General features: G+C 34.4%; 1 protein-coding gene across 1 annotated transcript; it reads right to left on the bottom strand.

The window, feature by feature from the left end:
• Nucleotides 1-4,067: 4,067 nt before the first annotated feature.
• Nucleotides 4,068-8,749, bottom strand: LOC107604715 (putative protein S-acyltransferase 4). Its single transcript, XM_016306367.3, has 6 exons — nt 8,032-8,749; nt 7,253-7,441; nt 6,489-6,797; nt 5,886-6,101; nt 4,944-5,447; nt 4,068-4,431 (listed from the first exon to the last, which is right to left on the bottom strand). The coding sequence occupies exons 1-5, from the start codon at nt 8,134-8,136 to the stop codon at nt 4,983-4,985; spliced, it is 1,284 nt and encodes a 427-aa protein (XP_016161853.1). The 5' UTR covers nt 8,137-8,749; the 3' UTR covers nt 4,068-4,431; nt 4,944-4,982.
• Nucleotides 8,750-24,830: the final 16,081 nt, after the last annotated feature.

Genomic DNA, 24,830 nt, shown 5'->3' with positions numbered 1-24,830 from the left:
TTCTTTGGTTTGTTGCACCATCTCTACTGCTTTCAAGCATGGATTTGGAAGTTTTGGAGCTAACTCATTGACTACCTCCTTCAAACTTTGATCTCTGGCCTTATCCTCCGTACACTCTTCTTCTTGAGTGGGCTCATGTGGGGTTTTAAAAACATGGAATGCTAGGTGCTCATCATGCACTCTCAGCAACAATTCCCCTTTTTCAACATCTATCAATGCTCTGCCCGTAGCCAGGAAAGGCCTCCCCAGAATGATGGGAGTGTTAGGGTCCTCCTCCATATCCAGGATGACAAAATCAGCTGGGAGAAGGAATTTCCCCACTTTTACCAGTACATTCTCTACAACTCCAACTGCTTGCTGGATGGATTTGTCAGCCATTTGAAGGAGTATTCGTGTGGACTTCAGCTCAGAAATTTGAAGTTTCCTCGTTAGAGACAAAGGCATCAAGTTTATACCTGCACCGAGGTCACAAAATGACTTCTCAATTGTTATGTTTCCTATGGTGCAAGGTATGTAAAAACTCCCAGGATCATCTTTCTTCTCTGGTAACTCTCTTTGGAGGATAGCACTACATTCTTTTGTCATCTCAACAATCTGTCCTTCCTTCAGGGATCTTTTCTTTGTGAGTACTTCTTTCATAAATTTGGCATATAATGGCATCTGTTCAAGTGCTTCTAAGAAAGAAATATTGATGCTGAGAGTCTTGAATATATCCAGGAATTTTGAGTATTGCTTATCCTCGTTTTCTTTTTTGAACCTCTGAGGGTACGAAAGTTTGGGGACATCTGGCTTCACTCCTTCCTTCTTCTCTTGTAGCTGTGTTTCAAGGATGTCCTCATCTTTCTTTGAGCTTTTTGCATTCTTGGTCTTTCTCTCCTCTTCACTTCTCTCTTCTGTCTCTTCTTGTGGAACTTCTCTGTTGTGTTCTTCTTGATTGATGGCTTCCTTCTCCCTAGTCTTTTCACTTCCTACTATGATTGCTTTGCACTCCTCCCACTTTGTAGCTTTTCCTTTGTCCTTTGGATTGGAGATTGTATCACTTGGGAGAACATTGGTTGGCCGTTCAGCTTGTTTGGCCAATTGTCCCACTTGTCGTTCAAGGCTCTTCATGGTAGCTTCATTTCTCTCTTGCACTTTGACCAAGCTTTGAGTGGACTGAGCAATTGCTTGTATGGCTGCCTCAAGACTTGAAATTCTACTTTCATGATGGTCTATTGGTGGTATGATGGGGGTGGAATGTGGTTGCTGGAAGTTAATATTTTAGATGTGTTACAATTGAAAAAGAAACTACAATTGAAAATATTTTAGTTTATGTATATAATTATATTCGACCATTCATAATTTTTAAATTAATTGTTGATTATATACTTTATTTGCAACAACTTTATTAATAAAATTAAATAAGATCAACCTTGTTCCAATTAAATCAGCAGAGTGTTTTTATGTTTAAATTAAAATATAATTAAAAATGTCTAACATGATATTTCTTAACAAATTACATAAACACATGTGTGAAAAATAATGATACCTTTCACCAATGCAAAATGAGAGAGTGCTTCAGCTGGAAGGTGGTGATGGTCTTCACCAATGAAGACGAGATGGAGAATTCAGCTGGCAGCGTCCTTTTTGGTTTGGGATTCACTAATGCGTGAATATCCCGTAGAATAAGAAATTTAAAAAACTGTATGTGTTACGTGAAGTTACGAAAGTAAAGCAAAGTCACCGTAACCACCAATGAAGTGGGTTGGTTTTAAAATTTAAATTTAAATTAAAATCTAATTATAGATATGTATCTACAAAACAGGAACATGTTACACTAAAAAAATAATTAAATATTATTTAAATCTGATTAAAGGCTGATTAAAGGCTGATTAATATTGTACAACTAGCATTTCCCGAGAGAAAAATTATATGCGTCAACCTCAATAGTATTTGGAAAATGCTACTTATACAACAAAATTCAGCCTTTATTTAGCCTTTAAATCTAATATTTTATTATTTTAATTTTTTAATTAATCATATTTCCTATTTTTAAGGAACCACTTTTATTTTGAATACTTATCACTGTAAAATTTGTAACCACTTGCAATACATTAATTTTTTGCAAACTAAACCATAAAACTCGTAATGACTTTTCGTGTACTAATTTTTAAAAAATTAGTGAAGTTTTCAAAATCAGTTAAACTCACTTCAATTATTTTTTTATTCAAAACATTCAAAATTCATGTCAAAACAAAAACACATCTAAAATTAAATAAACAACATAAACATATTCAAAATTATGTATTAACACATCTAAAGTATTCTCATTGTAGTTCTAAATTACATATTGAACACAGAAAAAAATTAAACTCAAATACACATCCAAAATTATAAGAATGCACTCTAAATATTTTATCAACACATCCAAAACTCATGTAAAAAAAAACTTATATATGTACATAAGAACATAATGAACAACATAAATACATCTAAAATTAAGTATTGACACATCCAAAATAGGTTAACATTACAACTCCCAAATCAAACATATGAGTGCAAAAAAAATTATAATCACAAATACATTTAAAAAAAATACAACACTTCCAATATTATACATAAATTTAAAAAAATAGAATTTTTTATTAAGCGAAAAAAAAGAATAACATATCTTCATGAATGAACTCAACCAAAATTTTTTTAGAATTTTGCAAGCAGAAATACCAGAGACAGAAGGAGTGTGACGTGGGGGAAGAGACAAGGGAAGGCGCGGGAGAAGGGGGCGGTTGTGCATGGCGCGAGGGAGGAGACCAGGGACGGAGAGGAGCCCATTGATGGAGGAGGCACGGGGAGTGCGCGTCAAGGGGAGGAACGCGTTGCCGAAGGAGGAGATCGTCGCAGAGGAGTGCCCAACGCGGGAAAAGACAAAAACGGCCACAGATGAGGAGGGAGAGGCGATGCAGCTATGGATCTTTACGGAGCGAAGATTTTACTAGTGATTTAAGATGATTTAAGGTTTATTTTAGAATTTTAAATTCGAAATTTTGAATTCTAACTAATTTGATTTTTGGATGTGTATTTAAATTGTAATATATTAATAATTAAATATATTAAATCTGAAACAGAAATTTAAAATTGAAATTGAAATTTTAAAATTTAGTTTTATTTAGTTTATATTTTGAATGTGTATTTAATTTTAAAAAGACACTAAATCTATTTATAATTTTTAGATGCATTTATTTTACTTTTTTATTTTAAATCATTGTAATAAAAGGCTGAATATTGTATAACTTTTAAAGGATATCTAGTTGAATTGAAAATATATTTGATCCAATTGACCAATTCTAGGAAAAATAAGAACATTTTCTTACACGAACTGACTAAGACGTAAACTTATAAAACCTCTAATTAAAATATCAAAATATACCAATTCTATACGGATATTTTAGATTACTCATCAAACTTTGAAAATTGGCAGATAAGCTCTAAAGAGACGTGCATTTTTTGTCTTTCCATTTTATTTATTTATTTATTTACCAAAACAAAGAGCTTACAGAGTAAAATACTAGAATAAGCATTTTTATTTTTTATTTTTTAAAAATTCTTGCTTTGTTCAAATTGTTGCTTATTTCCTTCCATTATCTTGACCAATTCTTTCCTATTCGCTGCTCCTTGCTTCAATGCCTCAATAAGGTGAATCTGATTCCACTGTACAAGTTGTTTACATCCTCGCTTGTGCGATGGTGATTTCCTCTGTTTTCTTAGTGACACTTGGAACAACGTTTGAGATGGTCACGGACTCACAGGTGAGCAAGTAGCATGGGACGAAGAGACTAAGAACAGGCAAATGTACCATGAGGGCATTTTAATGGTTCACTCAACTAACGTGCACATTATGCCTACGTTCATTATCTTGAAAAGTTTGTAGTTGCAATGCCAAAGTAAAGGTTAAAGTTAAAAAGGGGTAGATTATAGTTACCGTTTTTAGCTTTGAAGATCTGAGCATTGGATAGTTGAGGACCTAGAAATAGGAAAAGACACAGCAACTTACAAAGATTCAAAGAACAAACCAATGTACTACTTTCACATTATTCTAAATTTCTAATTTTTTCTTTTAAATAAATAAAGTCCAATCTCTATATCTCTATCTCTTAACAAAGGGACTGAATGCAAAAGATAGGCAAAACTAGAAGAGTTCCTATCACAAACTTTGGTGCCAGACAATGTTCTGCATTATTTTGTGAAAGCAAGCGTGGGAGATTTTTACAGCTTAGAATGAAACACTTGCCAGATATACTGAAATAAGAGATAAGTGCAAGGCCAGTCTCTCTCCATTTCCAACATCAAATAGTATATCAATGTGCACTTGTAATGAATACAAACCACTAAGTGCTGCAACTAATGAAGCTATCCTCAGAAAAAGCAAACAATCACAAAGGAGCAGCAGCAGACCTGAAATAAAGATCCCCGATAAGGAAGATGAAACAACAACAAAACCTTGTCCCACTAGGTGGTACAACTACATGGATCAAACCACACTATTTTAGCCTGTCAATAAAACAAATTGCATTTTTTTTTTCCTTTCTCTGTCTTTGTTTGAAATAGAACTCCATATGCTTGATATGAACTTATTATAGGATTTCATGTATCTGTACTCTAAAAAAAAAAAAAAAAAATTTTACACAAACATCCAAAATTGTTTGACTTAACCAGCAACTTCCTACAAGTTATACATGGTAATTAAACTTAACCTTGTACCCATTTGATTGGTTTGACAATGTTAAACTCTTTATTTTAATCATATTTGCATACGATATGTAGAGCCATGTTACTTAAGATCTAAGTGAGAAAGAATAAACAATTTTGAATGGCACTGATCAAAATCAAGAACATTTTATTGATGGAAAATTAGAGGCTTAGGCTAATGTTCAACAAATCTAGAAGTGGGAGAGTTAGAAGAGAACCTCTATAAATTAATATGCAAAAGTCGGCAGTGTGGTTTATCATGGGTTGTGCCTATCCCTTTCTCTAGCATGGAAACTTTCCGCAGGCTCATCATATTCACTGCTATGGAAATTTACAACTGTAGCATTAGATGTCCGAGAATCTTCATCGACACTGTAGAATGGATCAAAAGAAGGTTGTCCCTCATCATCTTCAAACTTGAGATCATCATCAAAGTTATCAAAATCAAATTTCCGCAGAAGTTCGGGAATGGGTATGCCACCTCCTTCTGCATGCATAGATCCCATTTCAATGTCGATTTTCTCCTTTGGAGTCAACATTCCGTCCATATGATTTGGACTCAAAGAGTGGGGCATATGTTCCTCCTCCACCACAAATGATCGGAACTTATTTCTTGAAGGTTGGATACGGGAGCAAAGTGTTTCTCTTAAATTTCCGCATGATCCCTTATTGTATGGATTCCCCCTCCTATCATATTGGTATCGGAAGTTCTCATAAGTTGTCTGCATTCATAACCAAAAAAATAAAACATAAAAATCAGCATGCAAAACAAAATCTATGAAAACAATGGCCATATGGACAAGTTGCCAAAGGAAAAGGATATCCAGACATTTTCTTATTGGATTTCTTATTTTATTATTATATTTTATGAAATCACTCCTTTTTTATTTGCCTTATGCTATTTTTTTCTCTTTTGGGAAATAATAAGTATCGAACTCTAGACCTTTCAATTATAGAAGGTTTGATACCATGTCATGATATCACTTTTCTCAAAAGTTTAAGCTGACAGGAAAAAGCACGTAAATGATGATTATATCTCTAACTTAATAAACGCTAAGAAGAAAATCCTCTTTATAAAGGAAAATTTCAAGGATACATTTGAGATGAATCAATAATGAAAAATGATTAAGACTTAAGAATTTAAGAAGTAAAACAGTAACCTGGTTCGTGCAAATGAGATAGAAATGGAAAACTGTGAGGCCACCAACAAACCAGACGGCTATAAAGCAATAAACTATGAGAATATCCGATACATAATCATGTGTTAATGTCCTCAATGTGCCTCTCTGGGCAATATTGATCCAAGTAAACACAAATACATACAGGCACAAAATGGTTGAAGTTGAAATAAACATGAAGAACCACCGATAGTTTCGCTGCAATATATCAACAAGCGAAGAAAACAGTTAGTTCTTGTAACATATATAACAAAGCAGAAAAGTTTGGTCCTGGTATAAATATACAATTGACATTGTTAATTCATATTATATATAACTTCCTATCAATAAATGCATTTCTAAGCAATTATGCTAGAAAAAAAGGATTATGATACACTATTAACTTAATTTCGATGCACTGTCAGTGTAAAATACTTTTATATGTAAATTCAATTACATAATGTCATGTCAACAGAAATAACTTATGTTTTTATAATGACTACGTGAATGGTCATTCAAAAGAACGGATATAATTTAATGACTATCTCCAAGAATGTTTCCTAATTCTTTTCTTTTTATTTGTTTGTTTGCAAAGAGCCAACTTACGATTCCAATGCATTGGCCAACCCAGGGACAATGATGATCAAATCTCTGGACACAGTTGTTGCATATGGAACAATGAGAGGTACGAGGAGGGCGATACAGCAAGCATGTGTCGCAGAACTTCACTTTTACTGTGTGACCATTAATGATCACATCTTTTGTTCGAGGAAGTTTCAAATGAGGGGTTGTACCATTAATCCACTCCATGGAAGGGGTAGGTATATCAAACGCCTCATCAAATTCAGGTGCTCTAGAATTTCTAGGGACAATTCCCGGATCTCTCCCAGAAGTCATGAGGAGAAATAGTAAATCCTGCATGCATGATGCCTGAAATATGAGCTTTTTACATTGCACAAAATAATCCTTGAAACAGAACAAGGATACATTAATTATGAGCTTAAAAATTATATAATTTCATTATTTCTTTGAATAAAAATGATATGATGACTATTGAGTCTGTTGGAACTTGTTAAAGTATTAGGAGATTACTATACAAGGCTAGGCGCATATACTAGTTGTACTAGATTAGTATTTAACTTTGAATACTCGTATAGAAAAAAACAGGGTAAGTAGGTTATCGTTTTGAACTTAATTTTAAGCCAGGATAAAACAGTTTTACATGTGTATCCAATTATGTGACGTCACATCAGCAAAAATAACCACTTCTTACAATTCAATGTAAATGGTCATGCAAAAGAAGGAGAAAGACAACTGTGAATAAATTCTGTAAACTGTAAAAGTCATTCATTACTGTAGAGGGTATTTACCAAAACAGTGAGGGCTGAACCCACAGCCAATACAGGAACCCACTGAGCATCGTTATCACCATTTCCTTGCCTGATTCTAAGATATATCTTAATGCAAAATGCAATTGCAGGTCCAGCAATAAGAAATGTTGTAAGAAACAAAGAAGCTACATCAGGACCAAAAACAAGCCTCCCGCCACAGAAAAATTTCTGAAAGAAAGCGAAAAGAAAAAGGAAGAATTAGTAAGGCATAAAATGCTTGTCACGGACCAGCGAATCAAACCTCAATGAAAGAAATTTTCTATTTTCAACTCAACTCAAATGCACAAAGAGTACAAGTGACACTGTTAGCTAAAGAGTTTTAAATTATTAAGACACTAAAATTTTACAATTCAGCTGGGCATACACAATAAAAATAGGAACAATAATCATGCAAGATTAGCCAAAAATTTGAAAGCATTGAATTGCGCTTGTAATTTTTCTAGAAAAGGCAAAATAGATCAACTCACGATGATAGCCTAGGATCCACAGTCCACATACATTATCAATTTTTCGACCACTATGCAAGTTTGAAAGCTCCATTTTATGATTGTAATTTTTACTATTCCAAAATTCCAATTCAAAACCTAGCATCCAGACACAAGTGATCACAAAAAAGCAATGGAAGAGAAAATAAAGGTAAACAGATCATAACCATCAAACATGTAATCCACATCATAAGCGAAACATAATTTTGAGCCATGAGAATCAAGCCACCCCAACATAAACAAAATCGAAATAAAAAGAAAAAGAAAACTAACATTGTTTCCCCTCCATGCTTGATAGACCCTCAGTGGCTTCAAATTATGGGCCGCCTTGAGAGAAGGAGGAGAAGACTCCATTTGCATCTTTCTATTCCCACCCATGGCTACCACCACCAACAACACCACCTTTGTGTCTGTGTTTTTGCGTGCGTGTCACCACAATTCTTGCCTTCCAACCTCCACAAAACCCATATCACCCTCCAATTCAACCCACAAAATTCCAAATTTCCTTCCTAGGGTTCGTTGATTCAGCTAAAGCGAAACAATGCGGATGTAAGAGAGAGAAAGAAAGAGAGAGGAAAGACAGGGTGTAAGAGAGAGAAGAGAGAAAATTGAGAAGGGATCACAGCCAATTCAAACTCCAAACTCAACAAGAAGACGTGAATTTGTACAGCTGGATAAAGAAATCAGACGACAACAATGTCCATGTCCCTTTTTGTTTCCGATCATGAAACAAAAACAAAGAGAAAAGAAAAAACAGCAATTCCTCAAAGTTTTCGAACTTATCTTGTTGCTTTTTTTTGTCTGATAATTCCAATGTTGTTGTTTCTGTTAGTTTCTGTTTGTTCCCTCTCTTTCTCTCTCTAAGGAGAACTCTCTCTTTTCTTTCTGTGTCAGAATCCAAAGTGCTGGCAGCATTGGAGCTCCTTCGGCAGATCCTACAACTTTTCGCGCTTTTTACGTGCGTAATACCTCTCTTATTTGCTGTCTCATTTTTTTAATAAATAAATTTACGATTACATCTGATTTTCACACTATATTATATCTTTTATTATCACTGGAAACAGAATATTATGCTATTTATCTTATTTGAAAACGAAAAAATTTAAATGCATCTCAGATATCTGAAGTTAGTTTATAATTTTTTATTATTAATTTATGTTAAAAATTTAGTTTTAGAATACTTTTTAAGAGTAAATAAATTATTAGATTATAGGATATGTTTAGGATCCATTTATGGTTATCATTAGCAACATTATTGTATGTTGAATTAAGTAGTTATATTTTGTCAAGTTGGCAAGATTAGTTGTAACTTTAACTCATAATTTTAGGATTGTGATGGGAATTAGATACTCAAATTTTATTAGGATGTTCAGATGTAATATTTGTGTAGGACAAATTATTTTGTAGACTATTTTATGTTATCTTGAATATATTAAATATTTTTATTCTTTTAAATGCCTTTCAAAATATAAATGTATTTTAATTATTTAAAAAATTGAGTATTTAGTTAATTATTTTAAAATATAAATAAACTGTACTTATACAAATAGCCTTATTTAAATAAATTAAGTTAAATATTAATATAAATATTTTTTGTTTACAATATCTCTCATTTCAGGTTAAAAACTAATTTGTAACAAATTTAATCTTTATTTAAGTGTTTATTACATGTTAATAAATTACTATACACATGAGACGAAATTTAAAACCCCTGACATTTGCTTAAAAGTTAAGAGGACTAATAAACTGATTATTTTTCACCAACTCAAATTGATTAAATACTAATATGAAACTAATCTCTAAAATTAAATCATCACGTAGTTGACATACAGCAAGATACAAAGGCAATAGAGTGGAGCCAGATATGTAGTCATCGTATTATAAGTTATAAGAGTATTGTCTAACGGAATACGCTATTACGCTGCTTGCTGTCATTTGGCATAACGTGCTTTGCATTCATACAACAGTCGCCAACCAAAACTTTTGCTTTAACGCCAATAAGCTTCACCAGAAATCTTAACATAGTAAAAGCGCCCCTCCTCTCCTTTTTTCCCCTTCCTTTCTCTTACTTTCTGTTTGTCTCTTTTTTCTTTTCTTTTTATGTCATTATCTATCATTTTTTCTTTTATTTGAATATATTTTATGTTATTATTATTATACCATGTATGGAAATTTTTCTTAAACAAATAAAAAAGATCTTTCCAAAAAATTTAAAACAACATTAAATATTAAAATATACTTTTTTTAAAATTGTAGAAAATTAGATAGACCTCACGTCCTCACCTAATTGGCAAATTAATAATTATGCTTGCTTTTTTTCTTCTTACATTTGTGATTGTGATTTGTTTTATTAGTTTTAAATAATAAAATATTTTATATAAATACTATGTTTAATTGTTTATATAAAAAAATAGTCATTGTGTATTTTATATATATATATATATATATGGTTTCGTGTATTATGTATATATATATGTATTGTCTCACATATTTTTAATTTATATTTTATAGGAATAACTAGTTTTTAATACATATAACATGGTCTAACTTTTATGGTTAGCAGATTGTACTTACCAAATTTAGTTTAATTTAATTAATTTATTATTAGTAAATTGTATAAGAAATGAATTAGTTGAATTAAAATGATTTTTTCTTAAATACAATTTGTTAATAACCATGAAAGTTAAATCATACTATATATAATAGTTGATTTTTTATATACATATAATATTTTGTTAAAAAAAATACCATTTAAAACTAATAAAATTATCACATGACAAATTAAAAAAAAGGAAAGAAAAAGAAACAAGCTAGCATAATAAGAATCAAAATTCTCTAAATTTAAAAAATTAATAAAATAGAAAATTAGTCACTCTTAAATTAAAATAATAAAATACATATTTTATAAAAATTATAAAATTAATAGTAATTAACTTCTTATTTTATCACTTTATTAATTTTTTTATTTTAAAATATCTAAATTCATGAAAATGGGAATGTTGGCTATTGGATGAAACTTACCCGATTTTTCTTAATCCCAAAAAAAAAAAAAAAAATTAAAATTTAATATTTAATGTTATTTCTATTATTTTTGAAATAATATTTTTTTTTTATCTATTGAACAAAAAATTCCTACTATCTAACTATTAATCGGTGGCTCTTGAGGTCAAATCAAATTATGTATAGAATAATTTTTATAACGAAGATAAAGGGGCCCAATAAGATGCATATAGAATAATGATAGCTAGAAAAGTTAAATTTTAAAAATCAGGAATATTCTCTGTCCAAAGAAAACAAATTATCTCTTTAAAAAAAAACTTTAACTACACATGTTAAAATGATTATTAGTAAAAAATTTTATAGTAAATATATAATAAATACATAAAAAAACTCAAATTTTATATGCTTTCTATAGAAGAAATAAATAAAAAATTTTAACATGTACTTTTAAATATGGTATTTAAATTCTAAAAAAAAATCAAGGGAGCATCTATTTAATAAGAAAACTAGAGGCATATATAGCTCATTGGAAAATCTATTCATGCCAGCTTGAAATAACACCATTTGGTGGAGTTGTACCCTCTTTTATCACTTTTTAATAACTTCTTTCAACTTATTGTTTTTTTATTATGGTTAATCTTTCAACTTATTCTTGATGATTACAATATAATATAAAAATAGAGTAAAAATTCTTCTCCATTTTTAACTATTTATTCAATGAACATTGTATTTTTTAACTATTATAAAAATATAAACTTATCTTCATCCATTTTTGTATTTGTTCAATCTGATTCCTAAAATCAGTTGACAGCAGGTCAATGCTGACATGTCAGATAATGTGTTTACGAAGGAGATAGAAACAAATCGCCTCTTGAGTTCCTCAACCATCTCTCTCCTTCACTTCTCCTGCTCCTTCTCTGCTGTTACCTCCTCCCTCTCCCTCTGAAACTCTCTCTCCCTCCTCTTCTCCCTCTTCTCCAACACCTCCATCAACTCCAAAACGCTAATCCTAACACTCCCAAATCTACCATATCTCCTCCTCGAAATTATTATCAAAATCATCACCACCATAATCATCATCAAAATCACCAAACTCACTCCTCCTCGTCCTCATCACAATTATCATCGTCATCAATAATTTTATCATTAGAATCTAAAAATTCAAAAACCAAAGACACAATCATACTAAAGAAGTACACTGGTCACTTGAAGAAAAAATTTATTTTTTTCAAAAAATAACAAAAAAATAAAGACTAAAAAAGAAGAGTAAGGTTTGAGTGTTAAAATAAATGAAACTCACGATGTTGTTGTGGCAGTGGTAGTAGCAATGAGTGGTGAAGAGAAATTAGAAAGTAAAAAAATACAGAAGGAGGAGAGGAGGGAGAGAGAGTTTAGAAAAATATATTTCATTAATCATCATGGATAAATGGTGGTGATGATATTATTAATGACGATGATGATTGTGAGTGCGGTGGCAAAGAGGGAGAAGGAGGAAGAAAGAGTTTCAGAGGGGGAGAGGGGGATGGTTGAATGGCTCAGGGGACGATTTGTCCCTATTACGAAGGAGACGTTACCTGACACGTTAGCGTTGACCTGCTGTCAGCCGGTTCCAGGAACTAGATTGAACAAATACAAAAGTAAATGGAGACCGATTTATGAACGAAGTTTAGCTTAATGAAAAAAGAATTAAAAAAGTTTTCAAAATTGATTTTGAAAACAAAAGTGGAATTTATGATAATCCTTGTGGTTACATTCGCCTTCTCTTAACCTTGATGAATCTTGCATACTTAGACTTTGAGAATCTCAAAAACTTATATCAGAATTGTATTATTAGAATTCTTTTGAATTTGTATGACTTGAAAGTAACTACTTCACATTTGAATTGGGTAAAGATCTTTGAGGCTGTTGACTCATAGTACTTTGTCACAAGGCAGTTCTTAATGGGCTTTCAATCGATAATCTCGGGCTAGTTAGCCCAAGTTATCGGGTGATAAAGCAACCCCCGGATCTAATTATCCAAGTCTCTCCTTGATACAATCATACCATAAGCACATAACTAGGGTTTTTATTGATCCAAACATCGATGCCTAGAGCCTCTTTAGGTTTCGTCTTAAGGCGACTCTTTAAGCGGGCTTTCAAACGATAATCCCAGTCCAGTTAGCCCAAGTTATCGGGTGATGAAGCACCCCTCTGATTTACTCGCCCAAGTCTTTTCTTGAAACAGAAACATCACAGGCACATAACTGGACCCTAATCATTGTTGCTCAAAGCCTTAAAACTTTTGATTTCCTTGATCTTTCCAAACTTTCTCTCTTCTCTCTCTTTTTTTTCACTGCTTCAAGGAATCGATGATCAAATTCTCATAATACTTCTTCAAATTTCTGTTCTCGAATATTCTTTTTCCATTTTCTCAAGATTTAAATAATCAAATTCATCAAATATAACCACCTCTTTTAAGCACCACCACTTTCATTTGAATTTATTATTCAATCTTTTCATTAAGATATCCTCCATAAAAATTAGTTACCGGAGGAACAAGCATTCAGATTTTAAGCTTTTAAAGAAAAGAAAGATAGACTATGTAATGCATGCAAAGAAGAAAATAAATAGAAAAGAAAACAAAAGGAAGAACAAAGATAAAGAAAACTAAAATCAGGAGGGAAAAACAAAAACAAAAAGGAAAGAAATAACTAACCACCATAAGAGAGGATTCATCTTACTCTAATCTTACCCAAGATTATTCATTCATCACCATTGTTTCTTTTTCATGTTCTTCATTATCTATGGTGTTACTAACACTAACTTAAAGTTTGATAGAGTTTTAGTTTTAGTGATAAGTGTAAGTCATATAAAGAAACATACGTTCATGAAAATGAAAAGAAAAAGATAAACCCTAAACAACATGATTTAAATAAAGGGGTGCCTGAATTGAAAACGCTTGGCGTTAGTTAAGGACACCGGGTGATAGAGCATTACCGTCGGTTAAGAATTTTTTCTCGGTAAGAGAAATAGCTTCATTGTAAGTATAGTTTCAAACCGACAAATAACACTCAATCAAAGTTTAATTTTGGTTGTCACAAGTTCAACCCAATAAAAATAACCGAGAGTATTAGTCTCGGGTTGTTCTCCCTAGGAATTACAATCGAGTGCTCAATTATTGGTTATGAGTATCACGGGTTGGGTTGATAAAGAAGCGAGAATTTAAATGACAATAAAATAAAGATAACAACTAAGGAAAGCAATTACTAAAAAGAGATTCATGGCAAGGATTGAGAATCTAGGCTTTCTATCATAGTCATTAATTATCATAAAATAATTGTCAAGAGCTAATCCTATTTCGTCATCTCCAACATCGGAAGAAGGTATAATGTTATCTTCACATTGAGAGAAAGTCAAATAGGACTAGTTAATCCCAATCCATAAGTAATGTTAATGGAAACAAAACTAACTAATCACTCTAGATCACCAATCTAAATTTGGTATTAATGACTCAAGATTGCCCAATTTCTCTTACCAAGCCAAGAATGCTCACAATCTACTCTAAAACTCAACCAAGCATTTTATCAAACACTTGGAAGGCATAAAAATAAAGCATGGTAAAATTGCAAGAAGCATAAATCTACAACTACCCAATGCAAGAAATCAATAACAATAACTCAAACAAGCAAGAAAAGAACATAAAACATCAAATTGTATTAAATGAAATTGAAATTAACAAGTGAGTTCATAAACTAAAAATGACATAAATGAGAAATTAACAAAAGAAACTAAGAGAACAAAGATGTAGGAACAAGAAATTGCAAGGAAAACTAAATGAAAACAAGAAATAAAACCTAAATCTAAGAGAGTTTGACCTAATCCTACCCTAATTCTAGAGAGAAGATGGAGCTTCTCTCTCTAGAAAACTACCTAAGGCATGATTCCTACACTACCTAATTTCTTCTCCCTTGTTCTCTCTTGAATTCTGCATCAAATAGCTTGAGAAATAAGTTGGATTTGGGCCTAGAAAGCTCAGAAATCGTCCCAGCGTATTCACTTTAATGAGGTCACGTGACCAGCATCACGCGTACGCGTGGTTGACGCTTGCGCGTCGATTGGCAAAGTTCTCTTTCACGCGTACGCGTGGGTGACACGTGCGCGTCGCTGGCAAATTCCCTCCTCACGCATACGCGTGGATGACGCGTGCGCGTGGCCTTGAATCCTCCAAATGCTCATTTCTTCATGAGTTCTCCACTTTGCATGCTTTTTCTTCACTTCTTCCATCCAATCCTTGTCTTATAAACCCCAAGATCACTCAACCAACATATCAAGGCATTGAGTGGAATCAAAGTGGATTAAATTTAGCTATTTTAAGGCCTAAAAAGCATGTTTTCATTCTTAAGTACAAATTAGGGAGAATTACAAAAGCATGCTATTTCATTGAATAAATGTGAGATAAGTTGATAAAATTCCCTAAATTCAACACACGATAAACCACAAAATTGGGGTTTATCGCCGGGCGTCCTTGCATGCATGCTCCCCTGGGAGCTTGCCTAGCCTAGACGCCAGGCTTCTAGTGTGGCCGCTAGGCGTGTGGTCTTCTTTGCACATGGACGCCTGGCATTTTTTTTGAGCGCCTGGTGTTCATCCTTTTTTATTTTTATTTTTGAGAAATAATGAGCGGATATTTTATACGCTTTTTGGCATCATTTTTGTATTGTTTTAGTCATGTTTTGTTTAAGTTTCATTATATTTTCATAGGTTTTAGTGCAAAATTCACATTTTTGGATTTTACTTTGAGTTGTTGTGTTTTCTGATGATTTCAGATAATTTTTGGTTGAAATTACGGAGTTTTTGCAAAGTCCAATTCAGAGGCAAGGAAAGCGTAGCAGATGTTGTCAGATTCTGACCTCCTTGCACTCAAACGAGCATTTTTGGAGCTACAGAGGTCTAAATGACACGCTCTGAATGACGTTAGAAAGCTAACGTTCAGAGCTTCCAGTAATATATAATGGTCTATACTTTTCTTTAAAGGAGCTTGCCCATATTGGGCGTTGAACGCCCAAGAACTACCCCCTTTCTGGCGTTCAACGCCCCAAAGGGAGCAAGCTGGCGTTTGGACACCCAAAAGGAATCAAAATCGGCGTCCAATGCCTCAAGAGGAGCACTAAGACGTGAGTTCACCAAAAGCTCAGCCCAAATACTCACTAAGTGGGCCCAAAAGTGGATTTTCGCCTCCTTTAGCTTAGTTTATCACATTTTTGTAATTTTTAATTATGAGTAACATCTTTTAGGTCTAGTATTTTATTATAAATAAGAGACTTACTTACTCCTGAGGATTATGCCTCCCAGGAGGGGAGAAGCACAGACATATTACATTGCACTTTCTTTAAGCATGAGCAACTAAACCTCCTAAGTTAGGGTTAGGAGCTCTGCTGATTCTCATGGATTAATAATATTACTGTTTCTATTTCAATACACGTTTGATTCCATTCTCTTGTGCATTTTCATTCTTCATCTCATGAATGGAGGATGAACCGTGACATTCATTCTTGTTCTACATGGGTTCCGTGTGAGTCCTGACCTGGATAGCATTTAACCACAGCTAGAGAATGCACTGTGGATTCCAAGAGAGTGCCTGGGCAACTTTGGATAAGTGACATAAAATTTCGTTGACCGTGGGTTGCTGAGGTCTCTGTGGCGTTAAGGCTAGAGTTTGAGAAGCAACATTCCCTGATTCGAAAGATCCGACCTTGTCTGTGGCATTTTGAGTAGGATCGCGAAGGGGAGTGGATTGTTTAGGTCTTCACCTTCGGCTATAATGGGAAGCCATGAGTTAACTTGATGAGGATGTTACATGAGTTGTTCGGATATGGTGGACTGCTATGGTTAAAAAGAGGCTAACTTGATGAGGATGCTACATGAGTTAGTCAATTATGGCTGCCATTGAATGAATAATTCATTATTGAAGTAGACAGTAAGAAAAGTCAATCTGAAAAAAATACGCATCTCCGAAGCCTTAACTGAATCCTTATCACTGTTTTCACAATCATTCTGGTATTTCGTTCTTTACTATTTTATTTATGCTTTCAAACAAACAACCATCTTTTCTAATCGCCTGACTAAGATTTACAAGATAGCCATTGCTTGCTCAATCTGACAATCTCCATGAGATTCGACCCTCACTCACCTGAGGTATTACTTGGACGACCCGGTGCACTTGCCGATTCAGTTGTGCGGAGTTCAATTTCGCGCACCAAGAACTACTTAAGCAAAAGGAAACAAAAAATGCATGCAGAAGAGACTAAGGATGCAATGTAAGGAAAAATGTGTTAAAACAAAGAAGAGAAAACAAAAACTAACCATAATTTGGTTGCCTCCCAACAAGCACTTTTTTAACGTCATTAGCTTGACGTTGAGTCTTTTGGGCTGGAAATCAGGTTGTTTCACGGCACCTTCCACCAGTGCCATACTCCATCACTGCCAATGCTTCTTTGGCTGTCATCTTTTGTAATGAACCTCCAACCATATTAGAAGTTTGAAGGTTGAAGGATCCCATCGTAAAAGAATAGGATTAGAAGCCATTCGAATAAGTCATGATGTGGACATTCTTCAAGCGGTTTTTTATATCTTTCCCATGCTTCAGGGACTGATTCACTTTATTTTTAGGAAAAGAAAACAATGTCCTTCCTTCGGACTAAACTCTCATTATCTACTACCATTCTCTCTTTCTCTTCTCCTTGCACGTAAAAACACAAAAGATCAAACATACCTTGTGGAAGAAAGAAGAATGAAATAGAAGAATCTAAACATATTTTAGAAAATACAAGGGGAGAAAAGAATAGGAACAAAATAAACAAGATCTAAGTTAGGATTTAACCGGACATAAGTTGTCAATCTCAATTAATCTCCGGCAATAGCACCAAAAATTTGATGAGCGAAAACTAGAGCTCACGGATACCGACAAGTGCACCGCATCATTCAAGTGATTCCACAGTGAGTGGATATCATTCCCACGAGGATTAATGAATTGAGGCAAACAAAGTCTAATTAAATATCTAATTAGATCGATCAAGCATGAGATTTTGGATTGTGGATCTTGGAGAATAGAAGAAACAAAAGAAAAGACTCGGAAAATGCTTGGAATCTTGGAAGTTGAGTGCTTCAGAGGCAGTGATATTGATTAAAATAAAACAATAATGTAGAGAATCAAGGGCTTTAAATATGTTTAATCCCTTAGGAAAATCAAACCTTGTTCACTTATTTTGAAGTATGTAAAGATCTTTCACGACAAATCTTAAGTAACTAATTTCCAATTCCTCAGTTCCTCAGTTTCTCTTTAATTAACCAATTGCTAATTCCTTGGTCAACCGATCAATTAAAGAGGTTAAGCACAAAAACTGATTTGGTTTCTAATAAAATTTAAAAGTAGTCCTTAGATCGAATTATATATCACTTATTCAAACTAGTCCTGTCCAGTTAAATCTTAGAAGAAAACACAATTTTCAAAGTTGTTCTAATCCGAATTATATGTCACTTATTCAAAACTAGAGTGATTGAAAATTATGTATGTGTCACACAATAATTGATCCACTATTCCTAGCCGAATTCAAAAAGTCACGTGAAAGAGTTTTCAAGCTATAATTCAGATATTAGTTTTTTTAAAGCAATAAAAGAATTCAAGAGGGACTAGCATACCTTTCGATACTATTAATCCGAATGAAGAATGAATAACTCAATCATGAAACAGATCAATGCAAGACTTCAAAATAAAATAAACTTAGATTAATGATCCATAGAAAACATAAACAGAGCTCCTAACCCTTTGACAAAGGGATTAGTTACCCATGGAGGAATGAAAAACAATTAATGAAAAGAAACTATGCTAAAGAACCGAATGTCCTTCTCTATGAACAAAGTTCACTTATTTATATCCTAATTTTAGAATTCAAATTCAGAACTATCCTAATCTTATCTCTCAGAAAGGAAGATAAGACAACTAACTACTTACTTCAAATTCAAATCAAAACAATAATTCAAATCTAATCTAGAAACAAATCCTAATAACCAAATCTTTTATCTTTCTAGAAAGAATTAATAACTAATCTTTTGGAGCCTTGAATCTTTTAGATGTGATTAAGACTTCTAGTGATGTGTATGATTGAGATTGGGCCTTAATTGTTATATCATGGGAATTGGAATTGGCTTCACGCTGGGATTGGGATTGAAAACTGGAGGGATGCCGGGCTTGCCCCCTTGGCTGCCGGGCGTGCATGGAGTCAAGGAGCATGGCCGCCAGGCATTTGGCATGGCTGCTGGGCTTGTGGTGTTGCACGCCGGGCGTGCATGTGACGATGGAGGGGATGCCAGGTGTGTATGTGATGATGGAGGGGACGCCGGACTTATGTGTGCAGCTGCCGGGGGTCCCTTAGTTTGATTCCTTAGGGCACGATTTTGTTCCTTAGGGCACGGTTTTAACTGTACTTGTGTTTTTCTTGTCAAAAATCTTTGATTCTTGTTTATTTTGAGCCGAAAACTCCTGAAAATACAAAAATACTATCCCAACTCCAAATATTTATTTATGAAATTCCATTAGAAAACATAAGAAATTTGATTAAAACCTATGAAACTGAATGAAAAAGAACCTCATAAATCACTTAAGATGACATGTCATCATTGCTCAATTGCTCGATATATCTATTTAAGTAAATTCTGTGGCCAAGATCCCCTTGGCCTTAGGGACCAGCTTTATACCATGGCCCCTACATAACAGCCTTTGATAAGAGTGGGGTCAAAGGTGCTCATATCAATATCCGGTGGTTGAACATTGGTATGATATTCTTTAAGGCTGACATTCATTTGTTCGACATAGCAAGGGCTATCGTTAGCTTCGATTTCCTCAATTCTTCCATCCTCATCCCAGAGCACCTATTTTTAATGCAATGTCAAGGGAATTTCCCCTACTCCATAGATCCAGTCTCTTCCAAACAACATGTTGAAGGTTGCCTTGGTAGGCACCACTATGAACACCGTGGATCATTCGACACTTCCTACTTTAACCCTTAGTGGGATCATTCTGAGAGTTGTTGTCAACTTGCCATTAAATCCAATAACAACCAAGTTCATTTTAATTAGATATTTGACTGTTTTCTGGAACAAAGGTAACATGCTCTCTAGCAACAGGTTAATTGCCACTCCTCTATCAACCAATACACGATTGATCACCAGTCCTTCGACTTTTGCTTTAATATGCAGCGGTCAAAGATGACCATTGGTGATCTCATCAGGTCTTTTAAACATCCTTTTTAATTATACCATTTTCGATAAATCTCATCTCCTAGAACGATGTCATCACTGTCTCCTTCAAGATAATTCCAAGGCCCTTTAGGGTTGCCCTGGAAGTCGAAAGGGAGAACAGATACTGTGGCAATATACCTAAAACCAATTTCTCTAAATATCACATCCAAATCATCCTCGAAACCAGAATCGAAATTCTCTGTCAGTGCTTCTTCTTCTTCTTCCTTCCTTTTAGGAATTGACTTAGTCAATGAAACTTCTTTTGACTTAACCTTCACTTCTTGGTCTTTACCCAAGGATACCTTTTCTCCCTTCTGTTCTTATTTTTTAGGTGACTTACTTTCTTTGCTCAACTCTAGATATAGCCCCTGTGTATTGACATAAGCATTATGTGTTTGAGCTACAGCTCTTGGAATGAAGGGAGCTCTTTCTTGAAAATTACGTTGAGACCTTGCTCGACCACTGCCTCTTCTACTTGCCTCTCATCTAGTCTGACTTGACACCTCCTGGGGTTTCTAGTCGACTGTCACCATAGTGCACATTTGTTGTTTGATAGGAGAATCTACAAAATCTCAACCTTTGCCTCTTTACTTTAGTCAAGCTCGCCTTAATTCCTCTTGATGAACACACTCTCGACTCTTTTTGTGTGATTCGAAAGCCTTAGCAGCTGAAGTGTCGAACAAGGAACTGTAGCGAGGGCATATAACCACATTTCCTTCCTTCTCTCTTTGCCTTAGCAAAAAGTCCAACAAGTCTTCTCATACTTTTGGGTAAATATACCTCTCTGCTTTGAACATATCCCGCTCAAATTGATCATCTTTTCTTATAGGTTTGATGAAAGCCATGTTAATTGAGAAGGCCGCTTCTTCTATTTCAGCAAAGTTCGACGTGACATGAAAAGGGTCAGAATCTACTTTCATCTTAGGTTTGTCAGCGAACTTCAGTCGACTGGCGTCAATAGGCATGACAATTTCCCCCAACGGGGAGGGTATCTGCGGGAATTTACCCGACAGGGGACAGATTTGGGGACCCGTATAATCTCCCTTACAGAAAATTATTTAAATGCCCTTCATATATATATATATATATATATATATATAGTTTCTCTATGCCTTTGTAACCCTATGCCACCTCACTCTCACAATCACTTACGGATTCACTCCCTCTCTTCGTGGAAGAACCCTAACCTTTCCAGTCCACCTCTCTTCCGTCGTCCGCTGCCCCCTAAACCCCTTCACCGTCGCGCTCCTCCTTCTCATTGCTTCCTCCTCTCACCCTTAAGATCACCGCAGCAGTCATCGGTTTGTCGCGTGCCTAAGACGCCCCTGCCGAGGAGAGCGTCACATCTTCGCGGGAGTCTCGCCATCTTCCTGGGAGCGTCGCATTCTCTGTCGCAGCAGTGAGCATCGCCGTCGCAGCAGTGAGCATCAATGTTCACCTTCTTCCGATTTTATTCTTCTATTCTATTTCTCCGTGTCAATGATCTTCTTTCGTGAAAAAAAATTCATTAGTTTTTAGGTCATTTAAAAGTCATAGACTCTATTCTGGTTAATAGGTTCAAGTTCACACCCCCTTTTAGAGAAAATGGCAGTGATTGATGAAAAAGATAATCAATTCCCCGAAGGAATGCGTGTGTTCTTGCTGTTGATGATGACTTAACATGTCTTATGGTTTTGAAGACTTTGCTCCAAAAGTGTCATTATTAGGGCACCTTCTTCTGATCTTATTCTTCTATTCTATATGTTACCAAATTTTATTTTGCTAAATTCTTTTTTATGTTCATTGTTTTTTTTATATATAAATATAATATATATTGGTACTAGATTATTATTCAGTGTAAGTTAATTTGAATCTATATGTTATTTTGTTTGGTTTTTCATGTAAAAAATTTTATCATAAGTTTTGTTTGATATGCATAATCTTTCAATTTTAAGTGTTTGCTCATCTGAAGTTATTATCGATGAAGTAAAGCAAATTCTCATATTAATAATCTTGGAAACCTTAGATAAGAAGGATCTGTCTATTATGCAATTACCTAAATTGGTTTTGGTAGTGAAAATTTTTCAATATTTTATTTTTGTACAAATTCACGGAAATCTGCGGAGCCCTTGGTCTCCAGCGGATACGGGGTCCCTATTACCCGTTGCGGGGATGGGGCGGGGACGAGGACAGGTTATGGAGGCAGGAGGCGAGGGGTATGTCCCCGCCCCCATGGGGACGCGTTGTCATCCATAGTCCTCAATAGCTTTTTGTATCAAGTTCCTAAAACGAACACAATTATTAGTACAATGTCCAGAACTTTGATGAAATTTGCAAAACATTTTTTTTAATCTCAGAAACAGATGACATTTTTTTTCTTTAGAGAGTACAAGCTGCTTATCTTTTAACAACTTATCAAAAATTTGTTTAGCTTTCTTTAGGTCGAAAGAGTAATTCTTTTCCCCATGACAAAAGGGTCTTATCTTTTACCGGATTAAGAGATCAACACACATAAGGAGGCCCATATTTCAATTCTGCAGAACACATAAGGAGGCCCATATTTCAATTAGTGTCATTGATTGCATGAGTAAGGAAACCTTTTGTTCAACTCTTCCTTACTCATGCAATCAATGAAATTCACCTTTTTATTAAATAAAGGTTTTCTTTTGTTCGACTCTAGCTCCTCTGTTTCTTTATTTAACTTTTCGATTTGCTGTGTTTTATTAGCTAACTGAGCCAAGTCAAAGAATTGTTGATTCACTAATTTCTTTCGAATATTAAAATCAAGCCTTTTGATAGCCATCTTGACTACTTCAGGTTCAGGAATAGGAGTGAAACACTTATTTCTCATATTTTTGAATCAGATGAGATAATCATCGATTGACTCAACTTTCTCTCTCTTTACTGTGAATAAATTAGACAAAGTCACCTTTATTTCTCCCCTAAAGAATAGATCATGAAAACTCCTTTCTAATTGAACCCAACTATGGATCAAATTAGGTTGCAAGTTTGAAAATCAAGTGAATGCATTTTTTGTGAGTGAAGAAGGAAAATAGCTCATTTTCAAGTATTTATTCTTGGCCAGCTCACCAATTTTGACTGTATATCAAGCAATGTGCTCTATAGTCGATTCTCCACTTTTTTCAACAAACTTTGTAAGGGATTTAAGAGTTTTGACTCCCCTCGAGAGTTCATCTTACAAGACATAATTTGGAAAGGGGGATATGAAATAAGGTTGATTTGTCACCCCTATATTCAACCCTGCTCTATTCAAGATTTGCTCGACAACTTAGGTTTTTTTTTTACCATAAATTTGAGTAGCATTATTGTCCTGGCCTCATTTAATATCCTGTTTGCGTCATCTCCCTATTTAGTATTAGAGGGGTTATTAACGTGTATCCCGCCTAGGGTGGTACAAAAGGTCGATTGATTGCTCCTACAATATCATCGACTCGTCAAGCAACTTGCTCTATTTTAGCATTGTTATTTTCTATCATGGGGTTTAGCACGGTAGCCATCTGCTGAGTAAGCATATTCACTAAATCACTATGGCTATCCTCGATTTGCTATCTAAACACAGCCAAGGATTCGACTGTATTAGGAGATGATATTCCGATAGAAATCTATCTCGACATATTTGGGAAAATGGAGGTACGTGCCCCTTCTATGGGCAACTTAGGTGCCCCTGTGCCTTGTGTCGAAGAGGCATTTGGCATCGTAGAAGTAGATTGTGGCATAGATACTGACACTAAATACGGAGGGTTATTCATCAAGTATTGGTAGATATTGTAGTTTTCCATGCCAGGATTATAATTATATATCCCCATTAGGGGATAACCTAGATGAAGCGGTACTAGATTGTACAAAGAGTTATATCTTGTGGTAGTAGCACCACCTATATATATCCTATATTAGGATTATCTAGAAGTGGAAAATAATTCAGGGGTAGCTCATATGGAGGCCATATGACGAGCACAGCCGCTGGGATTCCTTCTGTGACAATTGGGTTCATCCTTCGCCTTGAGGTGCCAGTCGATGAGACAATCTCTGTCTCAGGGCCTCTCGTGGAATTCTCAATATCATTATTTGATGTATTAGTCAAAGACGAGGCTCTATCAGACATTATTAATTTACCACTGCATAATTGCATACACAGCTTGGCACCCTGACTTAACCAGGGTCCCACCGGGCGTGCCAATTTTGCTTCACTTGATTTTTTGTAAACTCGACAGGGTGTCGAATCAATCTTGTATCAAGATCTCAATTCGGGGAGGAGATATGACTCCTCTAAAAATAGAGTGAGCTTGACCCGGGAATTATTTGGTGTTTATATCAAGAAAGAAAAATGTATTAAATTCGACCAAGTTAGATATCGAATTGAAAAAATAACCTAAATAAAATAATATAGTTGAAGTTTAAAAGAAATGAAATACTTGACTAGACAAGGAGAATGAAAACAAAGATAAATAAGTAATAAAATAACTGAGATTTAAAGTAAACAAAAATTAGTGCGCTTGAACAAGATAAATTGAAAATGACTGAACAGATAAATTTAAAATAAAAGAAACAAAAACAATAAAGGAAATAAACAAAAGGTTGACTCCAAACACTCACATGTACTTGCACTCCATCACCTTCCGTTATGTCATTGAGATTGAGAATCTTTGTAGAGTTTTGTATGATGATTTAGTGTTTTTTTCTATTGAAGTCCCTTCTATCCTTCTAAACTTGTTCTATTTATAGACCTTAAGGATAGACTTGATCCTAAAAAATCTTGACCACGACCTAGTTCTTCTTTTTCCTTAAGTCATTGATGC

The sequence above is a fragment of the Arachis ipaensis genome, chromosome B6 (assembly GCF_059453495.1).
Source record: "Arachis ipaensis isolate K30076 ecotype BB chromosome B6, ASM5945349v1, whole genome shotgun sequence".
Lineage (NCBI taxonomy): Eukaryota > Viridiplantae > Streptophyta > Magnoliopsida > Fabales > Fabaceae > Arachis > Arachis ipaensis.
The sequence above is the reverse complement of the archived record's forward strand: the minus strand, read 5'-3'. Positions and strand labels throughout refer to the sequence as shown.

What these genes read in the sequence shown, in the direction of transcription:
- LOC107604715 (XM_016306367.3), bottom strand. Translation starts at nt 8,136, where the DNA reads ATGGGTGGGAATAGAAAGATGCAAATGGAGTCTTCTCCTCCTTCTCTC. An exon ending in AAGCATGGAGGGGAAACAAT is followed by an intron (nt 7,442 to 8,031) that starts GTTAGTTTTCTT and finishes GCTTTCTTTCAG; the next exon opens with AAATTTTTCTGTGGCGGGAG. An exon ending in GTTCAGCCCTCACTGTTTTG is followed by an intron (nt 6,798 to 7,252) that starts GTAAATACCCTC and finishes TCATGCATGCAG; the next exon opens with GATTTACTATTTCTCCTCAT.